General features: G+C 41.8%; 1 protein-coding gene across 6 annotated transcripts in view; it reads right to left on the bottom strand.

Annotated features, from left to right (window-relative positions):
• faap100.L (FA core complex associated protein 100 L homeolog) overlaps window positions 1-13,837 on the bottom strand; it is a 40,156-nt gene extending 26,319 nt beyond the window's left edge. For 2 of the 6 annotated variants that reach the window (XM_018234222.2, XM_041575566.1), the window contains exon 1: window positions 13,728-13,837. In XM_018234222.2, coding sequence (XP_018089711.1) covers window positions 13,728-13,740 — 13 coding nt within the window. In that variant the 5' untranslated portion in view covers window positions 13,741-13,837. Of the gene's footprint in view, window positions 1-12; window positions 37-203; window positions 362-11,725; window positions 11,862-13,727 lie in introns of those variants that run through there. The other 4 variants (NM_001091039.1, XM_041575563.1, XM_041575565.1 and 1 more) reach the window with 4 other exon arrangements.
• Window positions 13,838-14,923: the final 1,086 nt, after the last annotated feature.

Below are 14,923 nucleotides of genomic sequence, written 5' to 3'. Positions count from 1 at the left end.
TGGCAAATATACCTCAAGATGAATTAAGAGCAAAAAGGGTCCTCGAGATTGGGCTTTGTCAGCAAATATACCGCTGCTAGCAATAAAATAAAACAATTATTAATAAACACTGGAACATTTTACAAACTTGCATACCACATGTAAAGGCTTTTTCTGAACCCCCGTTAATGGAGTACAAAAAAAGGTAAAAATTTCCGGGATACCTTGATAAAGGCAGTTGTGGGTCAGTCAACAAAAAAAAAAAATGTACGCTGTGGATATGTACACCTTCCAATCCAGCACACTTTGTTGAAGCTACACATACAGTGAGCCAGCTACGTTACCAGGTGATAGCATAGAACCCTTGACGTGGAGGCGACCAGACCCTACAGTTAAATAAATAGAGAAATTTTTATTACTTACTGTAATTTCTATTTCCAAGTCACCTACAATGGCAGCACTCACCAACATGATTAATTTCCCAAGCCACCAAAGGCAGCTCATCACCAACATAAGTATTCCCCACCCCTCAGGTCACTGGACAGGAAAGGGTTAACTCCAACACCCTATAATATCCGCTCTACACCACCCCACCTATCATCATCATCATCATCATTTATTTATATAGCGCTGTCAAGATACGCAGTGCTTTACTGCAGTTATAGCAAACAGGGAATAAATGGTGGATAAAAGACAAGGATTACAGTGTACAATAGGGTTTACAAACTAAAGGTTAGGGTACAATTGAGACATTAGGATTATATAAACACTTTGTCATTTTTGATATAGCAATGATTAATTAAGGTACATCGAATAGGCCTCTTTAAACAGATGGGTCTTTAAGGAGCGCTTGAAAGTTTGGAAGGAAGGAGAAAGTCTGACAGCTTGTGGCAGAGAGTTCCAGAGAAAAGCAGAAGCCAGAGAGAAGTCTTGTAGACGAGAATGGGCAGAAGTGACCAGAGGAGAAGTGAGGCGTAGATCTGAAGCAGATCGTAGGTTTTGTGAAGGAGAGTATTTGGAGATTAGAGATGAAATATAGGGAGGGGTTTCATTATTAAGGGCCTTGAATGTGAGTGTAAGTAATTTGAATTTGATTCTAGAAGAGATTGGGAGCCAGTGAAGGGACATACATATGGGAGCAGCTGATGTTGAGCGGCGAGCTAGATGCATGAGTCTAGCGGCCGCGTTTAGAACAGATTGGAGTTGTGAAAGGTGACTTGTTGGAATACCTGTGAGGAGTAAGTTGCAGTAATCAAAGCGGGAGATGATGAGAGACTGAATCAGTGTTTTAGGTGATTCTGAGCTGAGATAGGGTCGTATTCGAGCAATGTTGCGCAGTTGAATACGGCAAGATTTTGCAAGTGTTTGAATGTGTGGTGAAAAAGACAGATGAGAGTCTAAGATGACTCCTAGGCAGCGTGCCTGTGTGGTGGAATGAAAGGTGGTGTTGGTTACGGTGAGTGATATCTGAGGGACAGGGGAAGATCTTGGAGGAAATATAATGAGTTCTGTTTTAGAAAGGTTCAGTTTCAGGTGGCGCGGTGACATCCAGGAGGAGACAGCAGAGAGACAGTCTGTGACTTGGGAAAGGACAGAATTAGAAAGATCAGGAGTAGACAAGTAGAGTTGGGTGTCATCAGCATAAAGGTGATACTGAACTCCAAATGACTGAATGAGTTTTCCTAGTGAAGTTGTATAGAGCGAGAACAGCAGGAGGCCAAGAACAGAGCCTTGAGGAATTCCAACAGAGAGTGGGAAAGTAGTAGAAGTAGAGTTAGAGAAGGAAACTTTAAAGGAACGGTCAGACAGATAAGATGTAAACCATGAAAGAGCAGTGTTCCGAATGCCAGCTGAGTGTAGAATGTCAAGGAGGAGTGTGTGGTCAACTGTGTCAAAGGCTGCAGAGAGATCTAGAAGGATTAGAATGGAATAATGACCTTTAGACTTTGCCAATAGAAGATCATTGGTTACTTTGGTGAGTGCAGTTTCAGTTGAGTGTGGTGGGCGGAAGCCAGATTGCAAGGGGTCGAGGAGGGAGTTGTGAGTGAGATGCTGGATCAGGCGTTTGTAAACAAGCCTTTCTAGTAATTTGGATGCGAATGGAAGAAGGGAGACCAGTTGATAAGTTAGTGGGAGAGCTGGGATCAAGGGAAGGTTTTTTGAGGATAGGAGTGATTAGTGCTTGTTTGTATAATGATGGAAAGGTACCAGTAGAGAGTGAAAGATTGAATAGGTGGGTAAGTGCAGGAGAGAGTGTATCAGAGATTGGGTGGAGAAGGCGAGAGGGAATGGGGTCAAGGGAGCAGGTGGTGGGTTTTGAGCTGGCTAGAAGTTTACTAACTTCATCTAGAGTTGCAGGGGTGAAGGAGTGCAAAGAAGATGTGAGTGGACTGCACGTTGGTCTGAGATTGCTGTCAGACGTTATGCTCAGCCTAATGAGATCGATTTTTTCATTAAAGAAACGAGCAAGGTCTTGGGCGGTAACATTAATAGGTGGAGGAGATGGAGGGGGGCATAGGAGTGAGTTAAATGTGGCAAACAGCTGTTGCGGTTAGGAGGACATAGAAGATATTAGATAAGAGTATTGTTCTTTGGCTAATGATAGAGCTCGGTTATAGCAGGAGAGCATGAATTTGAAGTGGATGAAGTCAGGATCAGTTCGTGACTTTCTCCACCGTCGCTCAGCTGATCTACTACATCTTCTGAGGTACCGTGTTACACTAGTGTGCCAGGGTTGGGGTTTAGCTGGCCGGCTGTGACGGGTGGTAGAAGGTGCAAGGGAGTCAAGTGCTGTTGAAAGGGCATCGTTGTAGAGAGAAGCTGCCATATTAGGACAGGAGAGAGTATTAATATGAGATATGGATTGTGCTGATACTGTTGATAATTATTTTCCTATGTTTTCTAGCTTCAAAAGGGAGGGAAGTTGGCGAGTGCTGCCATGGTAGGTGACTTGGAAATAGAAATTACGGTAAGTAATACAAATTTCTCTATTTCCCAAGCCACCCATGGCAGCTCATCACCAACACGAGAATTTCCAAAGCCCATAAGAAGGGAGGGACACAACTAATGCTTAATATTTATTATGAATTCCTTCAAGTCTCTAGGTACCTCTCTGCCTGTCTTGTGATAGGCGAACACTATGCAACCAATGATCCATCAACTAATAGTCGCTTTAGACGGAGCACAACCTCTTCTAGGGCCTCTTGGAATGACAAAGAGTCTTTCCGGTCTCCTCCATGACTGTGTACAGGTCAGATAATGTGAGATTATTCTAACTAGTTCCAACATATGCCATTGCTGCTCACGCTCTGTTTTGGGATTCGGACAGGAGGGTAAGGTTATCTCTAAATCCATGTGAAATTGTGACACAACCTTTGGAAGAAATTCAAATGCTGGTCTCAAGACAACTTTGTCAGGAAACAAAATCATATCAGGTTCCTTTGCCGAGAGAGAATGAATTTCCCCCCACCCTACAAGCTGAAGTGATCGCCACCAGGAATAAAGCTTTTAAAGTAAAATGCCAATCCGAAGCTTCTTCTAATGGTTCAAAAGGAGCTGCCGTTAAAACCTTCAGGACCAAAGGCAAATCCCAGGGAGGCATTCCTAGTCGTCTCACTGGATACACTCTCTTCAGTGCATTGAATAAGCGGATGACTAATGATGACGATGATCCTCCATGACCTTTCAGTTAATGCCTGAAAGCGCCGAAACTTGTCCTCTCAAGGTACTGACACGAAGCTTCCTTTGGTACCCAGCATAGAGAAACTGCACCAATTCAGACGCACAAGGACATCTGGGATTAAACCCGCTATCTTCCGCAAACTTGACAAAACATGAAAAGACACGATAATACTGATTTGAGTTTTTCCTAGATTTCAATAGCAATTCTATCAGGTCTTTCTCGATGCCAATATCCTTTCAACTTCCAAGCCCACAATGACAAATGAAACAGCTCTTGAAAGGGAACTGGACCCTGCATCAGCAGATCTTTCACAACCGGTAGTTTCATTTGAGGCTCCACTGACATCGGCCTCAGAAGCAGAAACAAGGGACGCCTGGGCCAAAATGGAATTATTGCAATCACTTGTGTCCCTTCTTCGTCTATTTTCTTCAACACCCTCCAAGTGAATGGAAAGGGTGGAAAGACATAACTGAACATCCCTCTCCAGTTCTGATTTAGAGCATCTACTCCACTGGATATCCGGGATGGGTACCTTGAAAAGAACCTCCTGCACTTGTGGTTGTGATCCGAGGCCATGAGGTCTATCTAGATTGCCAAATCTTTGGGTAATGGTCTGGAACACAGAGAGATTCAGAGACCACTCTCCTAGCTCAAAGGCATTCCTGCTCAGGAAATCCGCCTGCAAATTCATCTTGCCTGGCACATAAAAGGCTATTAAACCTCTTAGGTTTATCTCTGCCCATGACATGATCATTGACAGCTCTTCTATCAACCAAACACTTTTGGTGCCTCCTTGTCTGTGTACATAGGCCACAGCCGCGGCATTGTCTGACCGGATTTTCACCCACTTGTGTGTTATCCTCTCCGAAAATGCAAATCGAGCCATCTTTATTGCCCTCATCTCCAATATATTGGAAGGAAGATAAGAGACTTCCCACTGCCATGGCTCCCCAGCCTACTTGAGAGGGGTCTGTTCTAATCGTGACGTAGTCCAGCTCTGTTAACGGCATACCTCTGGTCAGGTTCCCTGGAACCAACCACCAGTTTAAGCTCACCATCACATGTTTTGGAATATGAAGGAGTTTCTTCAGATTCATGGGATCGGTCTTCCTCGATTTCAGAAAACTAATCTGAAGGGGTCTCATGTGCCACCTCGCCCATCGTACCATCTGAATGGTGGAGGAACACAGTCCCAGGAGTGACATACAATCCTTGACTGTCACTCTGGTGAGTCATTGAAAAGACTCTCAGTCTATGATGTGTGAGATTTTCTGCTCTGGAAGAGACACTGTCCCTTGAAGAGTGTCCAAACTGGCTCCCAGGAAAATTATCTTCTGATTTGGCATTAGATGACTTTTCTGCCAGTTTATCACCCAACTGAAATGTTGCAGAATCGAAACTGCTTTGTCTCAGTTTCTTACAGCTTCTCCCTCCGAGTTAGACACCAGAAGGATATTGTCCAAATAATGAAAGGCTGGAACTCCCTCCACTCTCAAGAAGGCTACTACTGTCACTAAGACCTTTGAGAAAGTCCTTGGAGAGGTAGTCAGGCCGAACGGGAGGCAAGTGAACTGCACATGCTGCTCCTGGAACATAAACCGCAGATATTTTCTGTGTGGACTGTACACTGGAACATGGGAAGTATCTCTTTGAGATCCAGATTTACTAACCATGCCCGAGAAGGAACCGCTGCAATTATGGATTTCAGGGATCCCATTTTGAGTTTTCTGCAATGTATGAACTGATTTAAGAGCCGAAGATCCAACACTGAACTGAACGCCCCTGAGGATTTTTTGACTAGGAAGAGTTTGGAGTTTTGTTGCTCCTGAGGTACTGGTTCCACAGCACCAGTTTCTAGCAACTGAGATCTCCATGGGGACTGTCTGCTCTGGGACCTACCAGGTCTGTATTGTCTTGAATTCTGAAAATTTCAATTTTTTGGCGACTCTGCTCTAGACCCTTGACGTCAGAAAAAACACTTTTTTCTACCACGGACACCTTTTTAATAATCAAATCCAGACTTTCACCAGTCTCCTTCAAAGGGCAACGGACATAAATTGGTTTTGGAGGCAGTGTCTGCTGACCAGGACTTTAGCCATAATGCCCTCCTAGATGCTACCGAAAGAGCCTCCGACCTCACCGCCAAATGCACCAAATCGATGGAGGCTTCTGCCACGAAATCATGTCAGATCAGACATCATATATTGCAAAACTGATCTCTACACATTTGGAAAAATTGCATCTTCTAGATAATTAACCCAGATCTTCATTGCCCTAGAAGTCAAAGTCAGCACAACTGCAGGCCTGCAAGATGCTCTGGCAGAGACAAATGCTTTCTTTAGATCAAACTCCATCCGCTTCTCCATCGGATCTCTAAAAGCACCCGCATCGTCATCAGGTAGGGTAGTTTTTCGAGCCAAGCAAACCACCGCTGCATCCACCTTAGGTGGATTATCCCACAGCTTTGCATTAGGCTCATCCATAGGGTATTTCTTTGCAAATTTCCCCTAAATAACCACTCTCTTTTCCGTCTTTTTTCACTCTGAGGTAATTAACTCTTTAATTGAGCCATGAACCGGAAAAGTAGAAGAACGTTTCTTCCCAGATAGAAACGATTTGTCCGCCGAAGAACTCTTTGGTGTCTCCTCCATTAGACTAATGTCTTTCTTACTGCCTTCACTAGACCTTCTATTGTTGAGCAATCAAAGGCAGACTCATCCTCAGAGAGAATGTCTCCTTCCTCTGATAAATCTGTCTGCACATCCGCAGGATCATAATATTCATCCTTTGAAATGTCCAAAAGGGACTCATACAGCACTTCCCAAAATCTCTTTGGCCTCCTGCCCAAGGAAGATGCTTCCTGTACCCCCTGCACCACTGCTTGGTTTATTATTACACTAAAGGCTCAGCCGGTTTGGAGGCTCAGCCGGTAGAGGCTAAACAGGAAAGAAACAAGCATTATCAGCCTTTCAATCTCTCTCATATAATAACTCTGTTATCATCTGCTTACCTAGAAATTTTTGGCTGCACTCCTCTCCCAGAGCCAGACAGATCCATCTTGTCTGTAACCTGAGACAGGCAATAGTAAGCACCCCTGCGTCCAAAAATGAAGAATCCATCTTTCCCCATGCTCACCGACACACCACGCTCCACTTCCAATTACCAGCGCGCATCATGACGTCAGGACGGTGGTGCGCACGACTGTCGCTTCAGAAATAACTCGGGTCCGGAAGGGACGCCTTCACCCAGCCAGTGAAACGCAAGGCTGCCTGGCTCTGGGAGGGAACTCCAATGACGCGCTCCCGGAACATAGCGCCACAGCGATATTGCCTCACTGCGTCTGGAAGAAGCGGAAGGAGCCACACTTCACCACCAACAGCACGGCCAGGTAAACTGTGGGCCAATTTAGGTGGAAAATTACCCAGTCATCGGCCCTTCTCCACCGCAATCCCCTCCGGGGAGCATGTGGGAGGCATCAGGGCATAGAGAGAGAACACAGACCCTGGAATCAGTAAGCCTTCCTAGTGACCTAGACAGGAAAAAGACAAGGTGGGGGTGGTGTAGAGCGGATATTATAGGGTGTTGGAGTTAACCCTTTCCTGTCCAGTGACCTGAGGGGCAGGGAATACTCATGTTGGTGATGAGCTGCCATGGGTGGCTTGGGAAATTAGAGATGAAGTGGATACATAAATAAGTAACGCTGGGACCTGGTGGTTTGAACCGGGAGTACACACCAATCCTATCTATTTAATATGGTTGACCTGATTTTGTGCTAAGTGCAGCTCATACCCTGGGAATGACCATGTTCTGCAATACATAGGCATTTTGCCCAGGAATACACAAATTGCTGAATTGTTTTTAAACAATATCTAGTAAAGAGATGGACTTTTTATGGACACTTTGTATTTTAGACACTTTATCTGAATATGACCAATGCACACAGTTTTTAAATGTATTTATTTCCAAGTATTTATGATGTATGTCACAAGGGTTAATGTGATGAAACACTAAGTGGGAGGTGCAAATTTTTTCTCCCCTCCCCCTATCAAGCTATTTAAAAGATTCTATGTTACACTGTGGTTAAACTTGATAAAGGGCTGGTTATACCCAAAACGTTGCTTCACTTGTTGCACAAATAACTTATATTTTCACTGAACCGGATTGCTGCTGAAATATGTTTTGGAAGTGTGAACAATGGTTTGACCAATACAGGAGATTCGTCTGAATTTGAGGCTTAAACAATGCAGGGGCCAGATAATCTCTGTAGTGATACCATTTAAATCTTACACATGGTAAGCAAACACAGCAGGTATGTGGGGGACGGCCCGTGGTCCGCCTGTTGGACAGCCCTGCTTTAGGGCAAGAACACATGGGGTAATTTGTCACATGCAGGAAATACCTTCCCAACCATCCCAATAGAAAGCACAACATGTAAATACTTTGCATAAAAAGCTCCATGTGTCATTTCTCTTAAGGCACCACCAACAGCATGTGGCCCAAGATAGCAGGGGAGAAAGTTGCACTGGGTTTCGATCATACACAATAAGAATTTGCACAAAATCTTTTTCTTGCCCAACAGGTAGGTTCACTCTTACACCAATTGGAATACGCATGTAGCACATCTAAATTACGAGAAACATTACACATACAAGACACACTCACATGATCACAGCTAACTACAAATAAAATTGAGAATGTTGCAATTAAAATACATTTTTCTCTATATTTAATGAAAATTACAAATGGCTAAATCAGGAAGGATTCACAGAAAATAATTGTAGTAACTTTTATAAAAGTCACTGTTTTCCAAGCATTTTGAAGCCATTTAAATTTTTCTTTGAAGAAAATCATATCCTTATACCAAAATTAAGAAGATACACTTCCCAGTGCGTTTAGAATAGTCCACCTATAATTTATTTTTCATACTATATAGACAGTAATATTTGGATGAAATTTAGCTTTTCGTTTAACAGCTCTCTAGGCTAGAATTTTAGCAGATATCTGGTTGCTATGGTCAACTTTACCCCAGCAACCATTCACTAGTTTAATTAAAGACAAAGTTCAATAGGAGGGGGCCTAAAGAGAAAAATAAGTACTAAAAAGTAACAATACAATTGTAGCCTCACAGAGCAATATCTTTTTGGCTACTGAGGGCCAGTGACTAACTTGAAAGCTGGAAAGAGACAGATGAAAAAGCATTTAAAAACTGTAGAAAACAACAGTCACCAAGGAGGGTCCACAACACATCCTGCTGGACCCAAATAATGGCACCAAATTGCAGAAACAGCTTGTATTACAAGAAAGACATTCTTCACCTGCACCAAAAGTTCCAATATCACCGGCTCCTAGGTCCTTTTCCATCCTGGAGCACAGTGTCACCTAAACCTCAACGCTCCCCTAATACTGGGCAATGACCACACCATCAAAAAGATGAATCTGATACAAGCAATCATAGGAAATATTGAGGTTCAATATACAGAGTTAGTCCCAGAAGTTGTCATGTCAGCTTTTAAGCAAGTGAGAGAATACAGGTTTATGGGAGATAGCTCATAGTACAAGTTGATCTAGGGACTAGTCAGGAAATAATTTTTTCACCCCTCAGATGGGGGTGTTTTTTTTTTTTTTTGTCTTCCTCTGGATCAACTAGCAGTTAGGCAGGTTAAAAAAAAACCAAAACGTGTCCTTTTCCAACCTTACTTACTATGCTACTATGTATCTCTGTGGTCTGGAAGAATACCCCTCAACACCCATCACTCATGATAAAATCTGGATGCATGAAGGTTCCACACTTACATGCATACGCACTCCTGTGGGCCGTTCCACATACCCGTTTACGGGCAGGGTAACCCCACTCATTTCCATCCCTTCTCCAGACCAGTGATACTCTACTTACAGTATCAATGGAAGACAGTTGGGAATTTTTTCAAACCCAAAGTTTGATGATTCAATATGTTGATAGTTTACTTGTTATTATGTTCTTTTTGTCTTGCACAACTAAGTTGAATTACCAAAAGAATCTGGGGTATATCAGAGAGATATAGGAAATGTTTATGTTAATGTGTATAAATGTTTTTGGAGAATTAAAGAAAAAAGGGACCAAGGCCTAGAAGACAGGTTGAAGACATTACCTATATGTAAAAATAGCTAAGATTATTTCACTAAATGTTAATGGACTGAATTCCCCACTTAAACGGGGGGAAACTCATCAAATATTTTCTGCCCCTCCTCTATACCTTAGGCATAGAGACGGGGCAGAAATTACTTTCACTTTCCATTCAGCTCTTGCTAGATGTCACTGCTCTCCACACATTCCCCCGTTCTCTTCACCAATTAATTGTGCACCAGAATGGGGGGACCCGATGTCCATCCCCATACACTGGCTACACAAACAGGATTCTGAGATGCAATGCTTGCCTTATTAACAGTGTCCACAAAAGGGTTCCTGCCTGCTTGATCTAATTATATATCAAGCAGGCAAGAACCATTCCCAGACTGAAGGAAACAAGATTGAAATAATTTTGAAAAGTGTAATTAACGTTCATTTTGCTTGACTAATGTGATAAAATAGGATTTTTAATATTTGGGTGACGACCTTTAATGGCTGAATGTAGAATAACACAGTGCTGAACTAATTTATCACTCTCATTCCAAAACCAGGAAAATACCACACAGCCTGTGCTAGTTACCGTCCCATTGCCTTGCTTAATTCTGACTTAAAGACATTCACTAAATTATTGGCTTCCGATAAAATCTTATCCTCCCAAAATTATATAACTTAGTGGGGTTTGTTTTAGGACAAAAAGCAAGTGATAATATCTGAAGTGTGATAACCATGATAGATTATATCAACCAGACCAAAAAACCTGCAATCACACTCAGTCTTGACGCAGAGAAAACGTTTGATCGCCAGAGATGGAGCTTTACGTATAAAACATTGTACAACATGTATAAAACATTGTACAACATGAGCTTTCAAGGCCCCTTTATAACCGCACTGTACTCACTTTACTCCTCACCCTCAGCACAAGTTTAGCACCCAGGGGTGCTCTCAGAGTTGCTTCCAATACACAATGGCACACGACAGGGCCCCGCTACTTTTTGCTATATGTATAAAACCATTAGCGGCAGCTATACAGCTTTCCTGTGATGTTCATGCCGTTACAGTGGGGAAAGACACATATAAAATAGGTTTATAAGTGGATGATGTCTTGTTAACACTTGCATCCCCCCAACCATCTTTGCCCAACCTTTATCGGCTTTAGGGGACTGTGGAAGCATCTCTGGGTATAAAATCAATCAGGATAAATCTGAGGCACTCCCATTAAACATTGTAGGTCCCAACACTAAAATTGTTGCAGATTTTCACTGGCCCCCAGAATATATTAAGTAGGCATCAAACTCACACAACTTTGTACAAACAAAATTACCTCCCTCTTCTAAATACCCTTAGACATGACTTCCAAACCTGGAACGCATACAATCTATCATGGCTAGGTAGAATATCTGCAGTTAAAATGAACTTACTCCCCCGAATTTTATATTACTTTGATACACTCCCAATATCAGTACCAAACAGCTATATATAAGTTACAAGCAGCCATCTTAAACTTCATCTGGGCAGGTAAGACATCGGGTAGCCCAACAAATAATGTTTGCTCACCAAACAGACAGGGGTTGGCAGTTCAAAATATGATTCACTATATAAAGCTGCCCAACTTAAAAAAGCAATTGAATGGGTAGAGAACCGCCCTACAACTAAATGGGCACAACTAGAACTATTATATGGGGGCACTCCACACGTCATACTATTTATGGACCACACACAAACTTCCAGCTTACCCCACTTTATTGAGACCTACCTTCCACATCCCAACAACAAAGCATAAAATATTATCAAAAATACTGCCAATGTTACCACTCTGGGGAATTCCAGACGTCCCAGAAGGCCTGGATCATTAAACATCCCAGCAGAACTACCAAATAACTTATTCCAGCTGAGTAAATTATTTCACCCACTTTCCAGCAAAATCATTAGAATTGTGTAATCTTTCTAGATTTCATTACCTTCAATCAACATTTTAACTTGACGCTTCTCCCAAAAGATGAACTCCCGATCACTGACCCATTCTCGGAATTTTGTCGACTGGGCTAAACACAGAAAGGATTAATATCTCAATGGTATTATTTGCTGAATACAATAAACCTGGAACTATACCCACATGCTTACATGGGAAAAAGATCAATGTCTAATTGATCTACACAGATGGCAAAGAATGTGGGAAAATACTGCTAAAAGTCCAATCTCTACTGTAATTAAGGAAAATATCTGTAAATTACAAATGAGCTGGTACCATACCCCGGTTTTAGTACATAGGCTATTGGCTCAAAAATCCTCTCCTACATGTTGGAGATGTGATCAGGAGGAGGGAACTATCATACATATTCTGGATGTGTCCAGGTCTGAAAAAATATTGGGACTCTGTAAGCAAATGGTTAAATAAGGTACTATTAACGGATATCCAAAAAGACCCAATGAGTCTTTAGATACCAAAACTTAAGAATTCACAACAGAGCTAACTCTATTCTATCAGCAACAAGGTGCTGTATAGCAAGCAAATGTAAAGACTAAACCCCACCAACAGAACAAGAATTCCTGAACCGAATCTGATACACAAGGATGGACTTTTTGACATTGTTACGAAACTATACAATAGATCAGTTTAACAAAATCTGGTACAACTGGGATGTGAACCAGGAGGTAATCTCTAACTGAAGACTCCATTCTCATTTGGTTTTCTAAAAATAATACATCAGCCCAACCCAAAACTCAACCACTGTTTCCCGATGGGAAAAGACAAATTACATCAAACTGTGCTCCAATAAGCTAAACAGATGCAAACCAACTGTTTTTATCTATTATTTTGCTATTAGGTTATTTACTTTTATTTTGGTTTTCGTTATTTTTTCTTTTTTTACTAATCTACTGGGTCATAACTATTCTCATAACTGCAACTAAATGTAAATGAATATAAATGAACAGTGTAACTAAATGCAAATGAATCAATGTTTATAAACAGGGCTCTGGCTAGCCCATGTTGAACCATGTTAAACTATGATATACAGTATAAACATGTATGTGAAATTCTGACAAAATGTATACCCAAAAAAATGTTAAAAAAAAATAGTTTGAAAAAAAAAAAAAAAAACTATAGAAAAAGGAGACCAATTAGATAAGACTTAACTTAAAGGTAGACTAATTACAGGGGGTGAGGCTGAAAAGAGTGGTCTATGCATAAAACATATAATGGCCCTCGGACCTCAGCAGCAAACACTGGAATACTGACCATGCAACAGCACAAAGACCCAGACAGTGCTCAGAAGTCCCTGAAAAAAATGACACAGTAAACTACTATGTATAGAATCACAGCCATCTTTGTTGGAGGATGACATGTAGGACTCCTGGGCAGATGGGACAGGATTTGTGAGATTTGGCCTGTAGGATGCATGTGGCCCACAACTAGAACAGAATAGCACAATACTATAACCTTGCATACAAAATGGCACAGTCTCCAATACCCATACACGGTATGGGCCATGAACACCAGTACAGCATAACATGACTTAAATAACAAAGCACGGTAAATTCACAAAGTGAGTCCAGCATAGCTTGACAGTCACCCTAACGCAGGATGGCACCATGACAAGATTAGACTCAAACACGGTTCTTGTACACAGATTAGATTAACAACCCCCCCCCCCACCCATCAAGAATAGTACAGCAAAGGGACACACTGTAGAATGTAGCAACAACATAACATGTGACTCCTACACAGACTGTCACAATTACTTACTGCTTAGGATACTAAGTGGGATGTGTACACAAAAAGAAACAATATTGTGCAGTCAGTTTTTGACAAAAATAATGAATATAGGGAACCTGGTAGTATATACCAGTCCAAGGGTGTCCATACACCCACCCACAAACAAACACACAATCAATTGTTTTAAACAACTTTTATATACACAATAAATATAAATTACGTTTAAATGGTACATGCATCCCCACCTTCACATTTCATGAGCAACACAGGTCCACTTCATCAGTAGAGCTGCAACTGCACATGTAGAAGTACTAACCTATTTCACGAGCCTGTTGATGACATCATCAATCTGCACCCAGCAACTTTATTAGTCAGAGTTCTAAAAACAGATGCTCAATAAAGTAAAAACAGTCACTAGATGGTGCTCTAGCACAAATTACATGTGAAGTGAAGTGTTCTATACTTACCCTACATTTCTATTCTGCCATAGGCTGCCATATTTAATAGAACATAACACTCATCACAGAAAGAATACTGTAACCGATTCCAAACACGTCACAGCACATTAATGAATCCCCTAGGCATATCAATCTGACGCAGCATGTCATGGAACAGTGACTTACCAAGTTATCATGGCCACAGCCCTCTGTTCAATCCTATAGAATTTTGTGTTTTTACCAAATTGATTTACCATTGATAAACACACCCATAAAAATCCCACCGGAATGAATAGTGCAATTTTACTAGGGTGAGCTCTAATTTCACACTTTGATTAATCTGCCCCATAGTCCACAGCATGTGTAGCAACAGAGCCGTATATATATATATAAGGTGCCCAAGGACCTATGCCTAGAGCAGAATCTTAAAGGGGGGGCCCTCAGTTGTTTATAAAAAAAATTTTGAGGGGGAAAATAAAAAATCTCCCCAGCTGCCGTTGAGTAAATCCTGCAGCTAAACTGGGGAGGGGGTGAGAGGTTAGTAGCACATTTTTATGCTGTTCACTGGCTTAATTGACATTGTATATCGTGTGTGGTGATGTCTCTTTTGCAAGTTCTGGACCTAAATACAGCACTGGATAGCACAGTAAACACCCAGCATGCCATGGCACAGTAAGCCATATTAGCATGTTGTGGCATAGCTAGACTCCAGTATGTCATTGTCCAGTAACCCCTCAGTATTATTAATTACTAATCTGTATACTAATTTATGGTGCAGTGACCCAGGCAACAGTACCTGTAGCAAGATCTGGCATAGAGCTCCCTCAGGAGGCAATAGAAAGTCCCACTTGCATATCATGAAGCAGTAACCACATGAGTGGAACAGTGTGCCCTAGGCATATAATAGCACAGGCTCATCACAGCATGTCATTATATGGCAAGCCCTTCAGTGTCACCTTCAGAATGGCAAGGCACAGACACCACCCTTCTGAATGATGTGGCAC

The sequence above is a fragment of the Xenopus laevis genome, chromosome 9_10L, assembly GCF_017654675.1.
Source record: "Xenopus laevis strain J_2021 chromosome 9_10L, Xenopus_laevis_v10.1, whole genome shotgun sequence".
In the NCBI taxonomy this organism is placed as follows: Eukaryota; Metazoa; Chordata; class Amphibia; order Anura; family Pipidae; genus Xenopus; species Xenopus laevis.
This window is presented reverse-complemented; position numbering and strand designations above follow the sequence as displayed.